The sequence below is a fragment of the Mesoplodon densirostris genome, chromosome 10, assembly GCF_025265405.1.
Source record: "Mesoplodon densirostris isolate mMesDen1 chromosome 10, mMesDen1 primary haplotype, whole genome shotgun sequence".
Classification (NCBI taxonomy): Eukaryota; Metazoa; Chordata; class Mammalia; order Artiodactyla; family Ziphiidae; genus Mesoplodon; species Mesoplodon densirostris.
In genome coordinates, this window is record NC_082670.1 from 22,430,721 (window position 1) to 22,445,390 (window position 14,670).

At 44.0% G+C, this 14,670-nt stretch overlaps 3 protein-coding genes across 3 annotated transcripts; 1 reads left to right on the plus strand and 2 right to left on the minus strand.

Annotated features, from left to right (window-relative positions):
• Positions 1-130: 130 nt before the first annotated feature.
• Positions 131-7,832, minus strand: LOC132497847 (uncharacterized). Its single transcript, XM_060111392.1, has 3 exons — positions 7,428-7,832; positions 1,430-1,749; positions 131-560 (listed from the first exon to the last, which is right to left on the minus strand). The coding sequence occupies exons 1-3, from the start codon at positions 7,830-7,832 to the stop codon at positions 131-133; spliced, it is 1,155 nt and encodes a 384-aa protein (XP_059967375.1).
• A 1,118-nt stretch (positions 7,833-8,950) lies between these two features.
• On the minus strand, positions 8,951-9,343 carry LOC132497366 (histone H2A type 1). Its single transcript, XM_060110506.1, has one exon. The coding sequence runs from the start codon at positions 9,341-9,343 to the stop codon at positions 8,951-8,953; it is 393 nt and encodes a 130-aa protein (XP_059966489.1).
• A 312-nt stretch (positions 9,344-9,655) lies between these two features.
• Positions 9,656-10,036, plus strand: LOC132497379 (histone H2B type 1-L-like). Its single transcript, XM_060110523.1, has one exon. It carries the CDS (start codon positions 9,656-9,658, stop codon positions 10,034-10,036), a length of 381 nt encoding a protein of 126 aa, XP_059966506.1.
• The last annotated feature ends 4,634 nt before the right edge of the window (positions 10,037-14,670 follow it).

The following is a 14,670-nucleotide window of genomic DNA, read 5'->3' on the forward strand; positions in this document are numbered from 1 at the left end:
AACCCTCCTGCCATTTTTCTTTTGGGGGTAACGTATCCTCTAGAATGAACAGTTCCTTTCTGGTGACAGTTGAGGGGCTCTGAAAAGAGCCTTTTCGGATGAGGTATATTAATAGAAGGCGGTGTAAGTTTTAAGCCCTTTCCCCGCGAATGCGGCGGGCGAGCTGGATGTCCTTGGGCATGATGGTGACGCGCTTGGCGTGGATGGCACACAGGTTGGTGTCCTCGAAGAGCCCCACCAGGTAGGCCTCGCACGCCTCCTGCAGCGCCATCACGGCCGAGCTCTGGAAGCGCAGGTCGGTCTTGAAGTCCTGCGCGATCTCGCGCACCAACCGCTGGAACGGGAGCTTGCGGATCAGCAGCTCCGTGGACTTCTGGTAGCGGCGGATCTCGCGCAGGGCCACCGTGCCGGGCCGGTAGCGGTGCGGCTTCTTCACGCCGCCCGTGGCCGGCGCGCTCTTGCGGGCCGCCTTGGTGGCCAGCTGTTTGCGCGGCGCCTTGCCACCAGTGGACTTGCGAGCGGTCTGCTTAGTGCGAGCCATGCATAAGCGGTGCGAATTACTTTAACAGTAGTAAGAAGAACCAGTCGTCCCAATATATATAGGGACCCTCGCGTCTTGATTGGACAATAAACTGATGCCTCCCTCGCCTGTCCCGTCCTTCCCCGCCCACAGAATTGGTTCTAGGCTTATTCCTCAAAGAAAAGGAAGCGTTTTCCCGCTTCTACTTCGGTCATTAGGATAATATACAGAGGAGATATCTTGTTGGCTTTAAAAGACTGCAGGATGCATCAAAATTCTTAAAGTGTTATCTAGAGAATCTCAAAGTGCCTTGCACTATTTTAAATACAGTACAAGATGTCATGATTGGGTTCTTGATAAAAATAGTTTACTGAATAACATAAAAGGGAACCAGCTTATGATAAATGGAGGCATTGAAAGTCGAAATCCAGCCATGTTCTATGCCAGTGGTCTCAAACTTCAGCGTGCTTAAGAACCTCTCAGCTTATTAAAACGAGGGTCGGCCAACTTTTTCTGCAAAAAAGATATAATAGTATTTTAGGCATTACTCGTCATACTGTATCATTACTTTGCCCTTGACGTGGGAGTGCGAGCGCAGTCGACATAGGTTAAATGAGCCCAGCTTACACTAAACTTCTGTAAAAACTGGCAACTCAGGAGTTATCAGAGAATTTGCCACTGCAGGTGGAAAGGCTGACGAGGGGCTGGGGACTGCGACAAAACGCAAGTTACTTAAACTTCAAACTTTTAGCACCCCCCCCAAACCACCAACCCAACACAACTACTCCAAAATACTTCAAATGCGCCTTAATGCCTACAGCTCTTTAATAGATTTCGTGGGTGGCCCTAAAAAGGGCCTTTAAGCGACATTATGATGCCTTGGAACAACTCTAGCCGCCAAAGCCGTACAGAGTGCGTCCCTGGCGCTTGAGCGCGTAGACCACGTCCATAGCTGTGACAGTCTTGCGCCTGGCATGCTCAGTGTAGGTGACAGCGTCCCGGATCACGTTCTCCAGGAACACCTTCAGCACCCCACGGGTTTCCTCATAGATGAGGCCGGAGATGCGTTTCACCCCACCACGCCGAGCTAGGCGTCGGATGGCAGGCTTGGTAATCCCCTGGATGTTATCACGCAGAACCTTGCGGTGGCGCTTGGCACCTCCTTTCCCCAGGCCCTTCCCACCCTTACCGCGCCCAGACATCTCACCAATTCGATCAAATACAATGCTCTAATTCGCAAAGGCGGTGTTTTATATAGTGGTATATCGGACCTGGTTGGGAACCCGTCAAGCCAGCTGCGTCTCTTCAGGGAGGTTCCAGCCCCGAAGCCCCGCCCACGTTTTCAGCAAACTGGAAAGGGCGGTGCTTAAACTACTTGGTCAGACCCGGTGCCTAATAAAAATCCCTCAGCCCAACTTCTACATTGTGTTGCGCTCGCCCGCCCCAGGAAGACCTTTCTTTTGGTTTGGTCAGGTCTTACCGTCCGTTTTGTTTTGTTTTCTGCCATCTCTTAGCGACTTGTGACTGCTGGAATGAAGGGCGCAATCTCAAGAGCGATGATTGTAGGCATTTGGGAGCTTTTGTGAAACCTCGTGGCTGGACGCCTGATTATAGATAGCTTCCAGGTGGGGTTTTTCGCCGTTCTCAGCGTCGGTGCTCTCCCCTTTTCCTTACTCATCCTATCACCTTACTTTCCCTTCCCTCACTGGCTGCCACATTTTGGAGGGTAGTACTGGCTTTTTCAAATTTTCTTCACCTCACTTAGAAACACTTCAGGAAGCTGTTTGAGGAAGGTCATCTTTTACCTGTAGTTTCCTTGGTGAGTCCATGAACAAGTAAAAATGCCTCTCAGGGATTACCGCCCTTCCCCCCACCCCCCCTCGCTTCTCTCCTTTGTTGAACTGAGAAATCAAGTGCACCCAAAAACTCCATGCCTTTAATTTACAAATACAGTTGCCTTGCCAATGCTTTGCCCTGGAAATATTTATATTCACATCCATGTGTCCCAAAGGTGTGATTCTCTTTGTTAAAATAGTTTGTTAAGTTTCTTCTCCCACCTTCATGGAGGAAACAAACTGACTGCAGATTTCTCAGCTTAAAAAATTTGAGTCTTTTAATAATTTATAATGGAAAAGAATGAAAAAGATAGATATCTGTATGTACATAGATATATAGATATATTTGAATCACCTTGTACACCTGAAACTTACATAAAATGTAAATCAAATATAATTCAATAAAAAAATTAAGTTTGAGAATGCTATCTTATTAAATTAAGTACTGTTCAAATGCTTCCTTTTTGTCTTTCTCAGCAAATAATAATGATATTGCCTGATAAATTCTTGTTGAATAATTGGGACAAATATTTAGGAGTTGTTTGTTTGTTTGTTTCTCACATTAGGAGAGATATTCTTTTCTGAGAGAAATGTTGGCAATGCTTTACAGTCCATAGAATTCCTCTCCCTTCAATCAGATGAATAAATGAGGTAGGTTTACTTGCTTTTCCAATGTTCTGAGGGTTGCTACTGATTCACACTTGTCTGGCTGACAATTCTTAATGTTCTTAGTTCCAAGTGTTGGGCTCAATCCTTTCCATTATTACTGTATTTTCAATTTGATGTGCCACACGTTTATTTTCTTGACACTTGATTTTGTTTTCTCTGTTTTGCTTAAACCTTTGGAATTAGCTGGTAGATTGTGTTTACATCTCTTACTTTTCTTTTTTGTTTTTAATTTTTTTCTTTTATTGTTCTTCGTTCAAAATTAGTTTACTGACTAGTAACTAGTACCTTTCCTAATTCTCATTTCTCCTGTCCCCAAACACACACACACACTAATCCGAAACACCACTAGCCATTTGGAGTCTTTTCAAATCCATGAACTTAACCTCTCAAATCTTTCCTTCCATTCCATACAGTCTTATTTCTCCACATAGACTGGCCTTTTACCAGGTCGGAACCTTAATGGAAGCATAAAGTTTCCCTTCTTTCTTGATCCTACCTCAAAGCAATCACCATCCTTGCTTTCATCTTTAAAGTTTCCTTAAGCATTTATGCCTCCATGCACTATCAAGACCAATTTAAAAAATTTGAAGATGCAGAATCTACTGCCCTTCCTGGCCTCTTCCTCTCTTCATCTTACTACACCTTCTTTTTATTTATTTATTTACTTCTGGCCGTGCCAGGAGTCTTGCAGGATCTTAGTTCCCCGACCAGGGAATTGAACCCGGGCCACAGCTGTGAAAACACTGAGTACTAATCCCTGGACCACCAGGGAATTCCTCACACCCTCTTTCTTGAAGTTCACTCTGCCCTGTTCTTGTCTGCTCATGGCTTGAAATCTGATTTGCAAAACCCTTTAAGAAACCCCTTACTTACTCCTGAAACTCTCTCAAGACCTAAATGTATTCTCTAATATACACAGCTTTTCATGCCTAACACTCCCTCCTTGTTTTATATAATGTCCTACCTTGTTTCCAAATTTTTATAATACCATGGTCTTTTTAGTCCCTTCTAAGTGTCTCCTAATTTAGCTAGATATCATGCCTGAAATATATCAAACAATAGCTGCCAGAAACTCTGATTCCCTTTCATTCACTTCAACTTACTAGCATCTGCAGGGTTGGATACTGAGAAAACAAGAATCAAAATGAAGGTGTGGGTGCCTTGGGATAAGGGTCCTCTACTGCCTCGCCCTCTTGGGTTTACAACAGGGACAGAGGCTAAGAACACAGTTCATAAGCTTCTAATCTTTAAAAGCAGACTGGTTTCTATAGACTGAATGTTTCTGTTCCCCCAGAATTCATATATTGAAACCTAATCTCTAATGTGAGGGTATTGGGTATTTGGAGGTAGGGTTATTGGGAGGTGCTTAGGTCATAAGTGGAGGGCCCTCATGAATGCGATTAGTGCTTCTATAAAAGAGACCCCATTGTCTCTTCCACAATGAGAAAATAGCCATCTATGAATTAGGAAGTAGGCTCTTACCAGACACTGAATCTGACAGCACCTTGATCTTGGACTTCCCAGTCTCCGGAACTGTGAGAAATACTTCTATTGTTTATAAGACACCTAGTCTATGGTGTTCTGTTACAGCAGCCTGAGCAGACTAAGACACTGGTACTCTGCAAGTCATGCTTTAAAAAAGGACTCAGATTTTTTGCCTTTGGTTTTGGTGGTTATTCTGGATTTGCTTGTTTGTTTGTTGTTGTTGTTTGTTTTTTAAAATAAAGCTAGAAAATGCTGTTGGGGATCCTGGCACAGGTGTGCCCAGGTATGGACTGATTCTTGGGTTCAGCTCTTATTTTTGCCATTTATTTGTTTCTTGATCTCAGAAGAAAGAGAATTTCTTATTATGTGCCCACTATATTTTATTTATTCCCTTGTATTAGACCAGTGAAGTCTGTCAGATAACTCCTAACTCTTCTTGTTTTTTCTCTTGCATCTGTTATTTATTATTGTGTAGTGAATTACCAGAAAAGTTAGTAGCTTAAAACAACAAATGTATTATCCCACAGTTTCTGAAGGTCAGGAATCAGAGAGTAGTTTAGCTGGGTGGTTCAGGTTCAGAGTCTCCCAAGAAGTGAAAAGTCAAGCAGTCAGCAGGGGCTGCAGTTACATGAGGTTTGACTGGGCCAGAGATGGCTCACTCACACGGCTGTTGGTAGTTGCCCACTGACTGTTGGAGAATGCATCAGCTTCTTATCGTGCCGGTGTCTCAACAGGGCTGCCTGAATATCTTCTCAACATGGCGGCTGGGGTTCCCCCGACCCATCCCCAGCAAGTGACCTGAGAGGGAGCAAGCAGGAAACACAGCACCTTTTATGACTTAGTCTCCAAAGTACTCATTGTCACTTTGGCTTTATGCCACACCAGTCTCTAAATCCAGCTCACATTCAAGGGGAGAAGAATTAGGTTCCTTTTTTTTTTTTTCTTGGCTGCGCGCTGCGCGGCTTGCGGGATCTTATTTCCCCAACCAGGGATCGAACCCGCGCCCTCATCAGTGAAAGTGTGGACTCCTAATCACTGGACCGCCAGGGAATTCCCTAGGTTCCATTTTTTGAAGGGAAGATTATCAAAGAATTTTTGGATATTTCCTAAAACCACCTTTTCTACAATCAAATTTAGGCTTCAAATAGAACATGTCCTCATTGACCCATAGTACACTTCTGAGATCTGAAGTTCAGATCTCAAAAGACTCCCAAATCCCAGCAGATGTCCTTGCTGAGGAGGACTTCTGCCTTTCCACTTAGAGGAAATCAGGCTTTTCTGCCCAGCTCTTTCTTTCTTTCTTTCTTTCTTTTTAAACGACTTCTCCTCCTTTATTTACCTACAGTCATTGGAGGCTTACCCAGATCTCGTCCCCTTTCAGGGTTTGTTGAAAGAATCCGAAACAGATTTACTGGCTTTGTCCTCCCAATACTTGGCTACCTTTAGAAAAGACAGACTTTTCTAGAGCGAGTGAAGGATTAATATGTGCCTCATCTAAACCCGGGGAGCTATTACCAAGTTCACATGTGAAAAGACATGTGAAAATACTTTGGAAACTATAAAGCTTTATATAATTGTTGTCGTCAGTATTATATCTACTCCCCATAGAATTCAAAAAGAATCTGTGATGCAGTGTGTAATGCAGAAGGTGGGAAGCACTCAGTGACTGAGGCTATCTGTGTCTATAAGGTTGATAATCAGGTATACATTCATTCAACTAGAATTTAATGAGCACCTGCCTGCGTCAGGCTTTTTCTATTCTGCAGAAACAACAGTGAACACGAAAAGATCTTTGGCCCTATATGTATATGGTGGGAAAAAGGGGGTAAAATTCGACTTTTACAACAGGTTCACACAGAGTTGGGAGACTACGCTCCTGGAGCTAGTATTTCATACTTGTGAGTGTGACCTCATGTAAGGGATAAGGAGACACGGGGAAGTGCACACGTGGTGTGGGGGGTATTACTGTCCCAAACGGGCTCACTGTGGCTTCTGCCTCAGGTAAGTCACCAGATGTTGATGGCATGCACAGTGCCTGTGGATTTCTCCTCGTGCACATCTGCATTAGGAGTCTCCTGAAAGCTGTCAGATAAAAAAGTTAATTTGTTAATTTTACAGTATCAAATCTTGGAATGGGTGTGAAGGAGTAAACAGTTCAGAGCTTTATCCCGTAGGGTTACCAGGTGGTACTACTAAACAGTTAGAAATGCAATTCTCATGAGAACAAAAATGCTTAGTTTGAACACCCTGTAGCTTCAGCCAGATTCATTCTTTCTTTTTGGAGTTGTATAAAAGAAACTGAATTAGTACATTAGAAGTCAGCCCACTACTGTTAGATCCCGGGCAAACCACCAACATTGTCTGGCTTAATCAAGATGTACTCTGGCCTTCCTGGGACCCTGGACAGTTCAAATCAATAATTGATTAGGGCATGCAAAGTGCATGTCCTTCCATGCACTGCGAATACATCACGTAACAGTCAACCAGAACTCCGCACCCCGACTATATCCGAAGTGGGGGAGGGACTGGCTAATAAATATTTATGCTCTGAATCCCAGTTTACTTGGTTGAGAGTTCTTTTGTTGACTGACTCCTTCTAGTGAAATCTTTGATTACTCAGGGTCCAGGTGACCTTATTGCTGGAGACACTGTTGCCCTTCCTTATAAGCTGCTGTTCAGCAAGTCCTTTTAAATAGCTAACAAAATGAACACGGTATGTGTGTGTAGTCTGGACAAGTATTCTGTATACTCATTTTGCATGATAAATATGTAGCTCCTGAAGGGAACCCTTCTCCCCCATTTTCTAAATACCCATCCTAGTATAACAGCTACTCTCAATGAGGACAGAAGTGGCTCTTAAAAGAGCCTTTGGGAGGAAGCAAATACGCCCAAGCCAGATTAAAAAGGACAGTTTATGCCCTCTCCCCGCGGATGCGGCGGGCGAGCTGGATGTCCTTGGGCATAATAGTGACCCGCTTGGCGTGGATGGCACACAGGTTGGTGTCCTCGAAGAGCCCCACCAGGTAGGCCTCGCACGCCTCCTGTAGCGCCATCACGGCCGAGCTCTGGAAGCGCAAGTCGGTCTTGAAGTCTTGCGCGATCTCGCGCACCAACCGCTGGAACGGCAGCTTACGGATCAGCAGCTCCGTGGACTTCTGGTAGCGGCGGATCTCGCGCAAGGCCACCGTGCCGGGCCGGTAGCGGTGCGGCTTCTTCACGCCGCCAGTGGCCGGCGCGCTCTTGCGGGCCGCCTTGGTGGCCAGCTGTTTGCGCGGCGCCTTGCCGCCAGTGGACTTGCGAGCTGTCTGTTTGGTCCGAGCCATGCTTCGCCTCTATGCTAATGCCGCGAGACAAGCAGCTGAGCGCTTCCAGGACCAGACTTTATACAGACGATCCGATCCTGATTGGCCAGAACTTTGCGGGAGTAACCTGATTGGCTTTTAATTCTATCTTCATTTGGTTTTTACCGCCTCTGAAAAGGTTTTGTTTTCCATACTATTAATTTTGTGATTTCTGTTTTCGCAGGAAATAATTATGGCTGTACTCCATCCTGAGTTTATGGTTTTCGACCAAAACGTTAAGGTTTCACCAGTAAAAAACGAGTCTGGCTCAGAATTTGTGGAAGTCAGCGCCTAAATTGTCCTAAAAGAAATGCATTTTTTCATCGGAGACTTTTTCCCTTTTCAGATAATGTGGGGGGAAATTACAGCAAAATAATGTATTTGCTAGTCTCTCTAAACAGTAGTTCCATTTCATAACTGCATCAGGATCTACTTTTAATGACTGTACCAAGACCTAAAAAAAGAATTTCAGAATAGACTCTGGCACACCGGCATCCTGAACACAGAACTTTGCCCAGCGTGGTGTGGGGAAGGGGGAGCTTGATGTGTGCTTGACTAAATACTAGTAAATGACTATCTGACTTCATTAATTGATTTTGATGCAATCAAATGGCTGATTGGACTTTAATATGTAAATTGTGTACTTAGCAGGCCTGGAGTAATGATACGTTTACATTGACCAGTGACTAGGTGTTGTTCTGTAAATAGGGGTAGCTCTGAAAGGAGCTTTCGAGTAGGGGCAGTTTTAGTTACCTAGTGGACCATCGGGTTTTAACGATGAAGACCCAGAAACAAGACAAAATTGGTTTCATATTTAACATTTGCTGGAACAAATAATCACCGGAAATGTGTTCCTGGGGAGGGGACAATACATGCGGCCATTTCATGGTTTCACAATCGAGCAAACTAGTTTTTACCAGATGAGTTAACGCATGCTCGGTCAAATCAATAGGAGGACTACATTATTTCAACGTACAGTACTGTAAACTTAGCCAGGGATTCGTGATAGGTTTCAGGACAGTGTTCAGTTCTTGCACAGAAGTTGTGGGTGGCTCTGAAAAGAGCCTTTGTTCTTAGAGATGGGAGTATTAATTCAGACCTTACTTGCCCTTGGCCTTGTGGTGGCTCTCAGTCTTCTTGGGCAGCAGCACGGCCTGGATGTTGGGCAGGACGCCGCCCTGAGCGATGGTGACTTTGCCCAGCAGCTTGTTGAGCTCTTCGTCGTTGCGGATGGCCAGCTGCAGGTGGCGCGGGATGATGCGCGTCTTCTTGTTGTCGCGGGCCGCGTTGCCCGCCAGCTCCAGGATCTCGGCCGTCAGGTACTCCAGTACCGCCGCCAGATAAACCGGCGCGCCGGCCCCGACCCGCTCGGCGTAGTTGCCCTTTCGGAGCAGGCGGTGCACTCGGCCTACGGGAAACTGGAGCCCGGCCCGCGAGGAGCGGGTCTTGGCCTTGGCGCGAGCTTTGCCGCCTTGCTTGCCACGTCCAGACATAGTGCAACGCTTACGCAACCTACACCAAAAAGACTAAAGAGAAAGAAAAACGCCCAACTTATAACCGCAGCTGCGCGCGAAAAAGAAGCTATTCCATTGGCCAGAGTTGCTGTCCCATTTTAAACAAGTCAAATGCATTTCCTAATAATGCGTGTTCTGATTGGACAATATTCAAGAACGTCATCATAATATTCACCAATCAGACGAAGAACTTTACTAAGCCTTATTTGCATATGGATTTGTAAATAAAAAGGACTCGACCGATTCTCTATTCTCTCTTTGCTTCTCGGGAATCTTGTAATTTCTTTCATCATGCCTGAGTTGGCTAAATCCGCCCCGGCTCCGAAAAAGGGGTCCAAGAAAGCGGTGACGAAGGCCCAGAAGAAAGATGGCAAGAAGCGCAAGCGCAGTCGCAAGGAGAGCTACTCTATCTACGTGTACAAAGTGCTGAAGCAAGTCCACCCGGACACCGGCATCTCGTCCAAGGCCATGGGCATCATGAACTCATTTGTCAACGACATTTTCGAGCGCATCGCGGGCGAGTCGTCGCGCCTGGCGCATTACAACAAGCGTTCGACCATCACCTCCAGGGAGATTCAGACGGCCGTGCGCCTGCTGCTGCCCGGCGAGCTGGCCAAGCACGCCGTGTCCGAGGGCACCAAGGCCGTCACCAAGTACACCAGCTCCAAGTGAGACGGCCCGCTGCCACACATGACCCAAAGGCTCTTTTCAGAGCCACCTACACTTTCAGAGAAATAGCTGGTGCACTTGCCTGTTAGTCTAGTTTCTCTCGGGAGAGTAGGGGGTTGGTTTGGGAGCGGAAAACGGGGTAAAAACTTAAGCCCTCCGTAAACATTCTAGTATACGTATTTATGCAGTGTCATGCAAGTTTAGTATGGATTCTTTGGCGTCCTTTGAAAAAGATTTTCAGTTTTGCCCTCAGCTGCAATAGCCAAAATTTCGCTTTTGTTTACACTTTTTCAATGCAAGGAACGCTCCCCGTCTCTGATTGGGCAGATGCACTTTTTGAAAAGCCCGCCGTGGGCTGCAATTGGCCAGATAGTCTGCCATCAGGGTTGTGCGTTTTGAAGAGATTTTCTCGAAAGTAAAAGGATGACTTTTTATCTGCGGAAATGCACCGGGCTCTGGAGCCAAGAGCCATAAAGCTGACAACGGTACTGTGTTCTGCAGTCGGATCCTGGGCGAAATTAACCTCTTGGTGTCTATTTCTCATCCACTACAGAATGGGTGCGGTAACATTAGACCTGTCTATCCTACGGAGATCTTAGGGTGAGTTGAAATGGTTTATGTTAAAGTGCAACGGGAATATTAAAGGTCAGGGACGTTCCTTAAGGAGAAAAGGTTGAACAAGGAACCCAGCAATTTGGGAAAGCCGCGTTCTTCCAATGTTTAATCGATGTGCCGGAAGGAGATATGCCAGGACTCGCTAGGCCGAGGGAGTAGTTATCTGGCAGTGATTTTAGAGTCCACGATTTAAAATCCCGCGATAGAAGTCAGAGAACTCAGTATTTAAGAGAAGGGCGTATTTACTTAACGCATGGGCTAGCTAGGAATATTAGGGAATGGAGTCTCTCAAGGCATGATCGAAAGTCCATCAATTCCCCCCTCCCCTGCATCTTTCAACAATGCCTAAATTCTTTTTTTTTTTTTTTTTTTTTTTTTGCAGTTGGAGGCATTAACATTTTCCTCTACCCTGTCATCCCCTCTCACCAGTAAATGACTGCTATTGTAAATCTTTTTCCCCCCATTAACAGCAAAATAAGCCCCTACTACCACATCCCCCCTCCAGGCTGTAACATTTCCTGTCTTTCCCTATTGTCACTTCCCTTAAAGTTGTAGGTATAGACCCTATCTCAGACGAACAGACTTGTCCCTGTCACAGACAACAAGCCTCCAGGAATTTATGCCAACAGGTCAATGGGTCTGCAAAATATACGGGTTTGTCATTCACTCCTCTAAGATGAGATTCTTTTTCCAGTCCCTGCGCCCCTGTCATTAGGTCTTGGGAGCTGGCGACAAAATCCACCGACAAGCTACCCTACTTGGTGGAGAGCAGTCCCCTAATTTCATCCTGAACTCATCAGCATCATATTCATCCCCTCTTTCTATTATTTGCTTTTTCCGGGATTTTTTTCTTCCACTGTAAAGAGACCAGAGGGATAATTACCTTCAGAGTGGGTGAAATAAGAAGTATTGCCCTCTTCTGCCATCTTGTGGCACGAAAACAGAAGGACCGATCCAAGGCGTCGTGTTTTCCAGATCCAACTGAAATGCTTCCTAACTTCAACTTTTTACTAACAGTAAGTTAGGATGAGTACAGTGATCATTTCTGTCTCCCTTTAACCGCCGGATTTGTTAGTCACTTCAAGAGTCACTTGTGCGCATGTGAGAGAGGGAGAGAGGTATTGTATTGTGCTCTGGTCATAGCTGTGGAAATAAAAAGGAATAAAATTTTAAAAAGAAATCAAAATATTCTGCACCCTAAAATAAGTAAAAAATAATAGGGTCATGTTCACCCTAGTTCTGGTCCTCAAAGTAATAAATACTTGAATGTTTTCTGTAAACCTAAACACCTGACAGAACAATGATACCCTGATTTTTGCTAGACTGCTCTTTGAAGAAATGTGTCAGGACTTGTCAAGATAATGATTACCATGTGAGTTGCAATTTTTCCACCATGAACAGGCCAATGTGCACGTGGTAACCTCAGTCATTTTGCAGCTCCCCCCTCCAACACACACCATTTTAAATACGTGTGTGTGTGTGTGTGTGTGTGTGTGTTTTCCTCAAAGTCTGACTCTTGACCTCTTTGCAGGTAGACTCTTTCCTTTCCAAATGTTTCTGTCTCTTAGTCCTGCTTTGACAGTTTCTACTGCCTAAGTCCAAACAAACATCCTATTAAAATGCTTGTATTAGTTTGCTAGCACCGCCACAACAAAATACCACACACTGGGTGTCTTAAACAACAAAAATTTATTTTCTCACAGTTCTGGAGGCTAGAAGTCCAAGGTTAAGGTGTTGGCAGGACTGGTTTCCCTCCTTGGCTTGCAGCTGGCTGTCTTGCTGTGTCCTCACACACTCTTTTTTCTGTGTGTCTGCACCCCTGGAGTCTTTTCCTTTTCTTATAAAGATACCAGGGCTTTCGGATTAGGACCCTACCCTTATGATCTCATTTAACCTTAATTACCTCTTTAAAGGCCCTATCTCCAAATATAGTTACTTTGGGGTTAGGGCTCAAAACAAAGGAATTTTGAGGGAACACGATTGAGTCCATAACAGCATTTAGGCCATTTTTTTCCATGCTTTGATTCCAACTTTCTATTCCAAATTGTCTTTCATAAAATGTTTACATTTAGCTTTAACTGCAGCTAAAGAGACAGTTGTGATATACCCTAAACCAGAGGTTAAAAGTCAAATGCTCATGGGGGCCTAGCAGATAAAAGCAAAACTGGCTACAAGGTGCTCTTTGCTATTTTTCTTGAAGTACAAAGACTTCTGACACTGTATTTCACCTTCCCAGTTTTAGTAGCATGTTTCACTGTTCTCTTAATACTACCCTACAAACAACCACAGCACAAGGATGTTGATAAATGCCAACTAACACTTGGAAACTAAGGGGACCAGTGGGAACTGCAGAAAACTGTAGGCTACAGAGCCTATGCCCTATGATTTCACTTGACTGTTGCCTCGTGGGGCTGCAGGCTCAGGGTCAGTGAGTCTTTCAGTTTTTTCAAGAGGATTTGCATTTTAATAAGGAATACTTCAAATTTTCAAAATTGGCAATTGTCAACAAAAAAATTAATCGGTTGATCTAAGAAAGAAATGGAAAATTTTATTCAAGCCAAATTGAGGCTGATAACCCAGGAACAGTCTCTCAGAAAGTTCTGAGAACTGTTCCACCCGTTAAAGATCAAAGCACAGTTAAGTTTTTGAGACTGGGACCTGTACATACAATGACGTGTTACTGACAGTTTACACAATCCAGATCTATGCATACAAATCAAGTAGTGAGTCAGGGCCATCATGGCCCCTTAGGAGATTATGACTATCTCCTAAGGAATAGTGACCCTTGATGAGATTAATAAGGAATGTTATCTCCTAGGGAGATCTGGTTAATACAGATGTACAACACACACTAAAGGGGAGGGAGGAGGCCCAAATAGGCAAAGAAAAATTTTATCTTTAAAATTTTCTTATCTTGCCGTAAAATATGAATTTTATTTCATCACAACTAATAAAAAATGTAGAATAGTGTGGACTAAACAAAAAACACCTGAAAGCTTCATGAAAACCTTAATCCCACAGCTGGAGAACTCTGGACATTAAGAGAGATTTCTGTGTCCATGTCAAGCTGTCCAGTATACTCTCCATACCACCAAAACCCAGATCAAATGCCTGGATCTCCCCATCCTCCTAAATCCTCAACTGAAAAGAATCTGTTTCTCACTTGGCAGCTCTAGACAGAGCAGAGGGTCAGACACACAGCAGGCATTCAACAGCTCTTTTTTTTTTTTTTTTTTTTTTTTTTGCAATTTAAGTAAATGGATAAAAAAGTGAACTAAACAAATAATTTAAAAATTTCAGCTCCCTACCAACAATGAGGTAAAAGTGGTGAAAGTTGTTTGGAATAGTTTATTGTAGATTAAATAGTTAATAAATAAACTCATTCTTTTCTAATTATGTTCTATTTGTCTTACTGTGATGTATTCTCCTCTACCTACTTTTCTTTGGTCCTTTCAAATTTTTCTCTCTTTTTTTTTTTTTTTTTTTTTTAGTAACTGTTCTTAGTTCTCCTGTCTTGCAATGAATAAAATGAAAGGGGAAGGTAGAGGCGGTAAGGATCTAGCGGAAGCTCCACCTCTTCCCTTCCTGGTTCCACTGCCTTCTGCAAATGGCCCACCCTTGTTCCCTGAACCCAGCTTGCCCCTCTCTCTCCTTTAGCTCCTTGTTTCTTCTATTTACATGAGGCACAGACTCAAATTCTGTTGAAATCAGCTCTCTAGTGAATCATTGATTTCTTTTAATATTTTTTTACTTTATCTCCACGCATATGGGAGAAGTAGGAAAAAACAATTGTCTTCTTCTGATTAACAAATATCAAAAAGATAAAGATCTTGAGGAAAAAAGGAGCTGTCAATTAGCAGCTTATTGCTAGGGCAAGACATTTTCTTTGAGAAAGACAATCACTTACAGGCTTTTACAATTTAAATGTTACTTCGTAGTAACATAGGTCATAGTAACAATCTCTGAGGTCAACCTCTTTGAACATCATCAGAAATAGCCATTTTACAAAGCCCTACAGGATC

Excerpts from the sequence above, each read along its gene's own strand:
- LOC132497379 (XM_060110523.1), top strand. The coding sequence starts at position 9,656 with ATGCCTGAGTTGGCTAAATCCGCCCCGGCTCCGAAAAAGGGGTCCAAG.
- LOC132497366 (XM_060110506.1), bottom strand. The coding sequence starts at position 9,343 with ATGTCTGGACGTGGCAAGCAAGGCGGCAAAGCTCGCGCCAAGGCCAAG.
- LOC132497847 (XM_060111392.1), bottom strand. The coding sequence starts at position 7,832 with ATGGCTCGGACCAAACAGACAGCTCGCAAGTCCACTGGCGGCAAGGCG. Across the intron at positions 1,750-7,427 it reads GCCGCATCCGCGGGGAGAGG|AGCATTGTATTTGATCGAAT; the intron begins GCATAAACTGTC and ends TTTGCGAATTAG. Across the intron at positions 561-1,429 it reads AAGCGCCAGGGACGCACTCT|TAATTCGCACCGCTTATGCA; the intron begins GTACGGCTTTGG and ends CTACTGTTAAAG.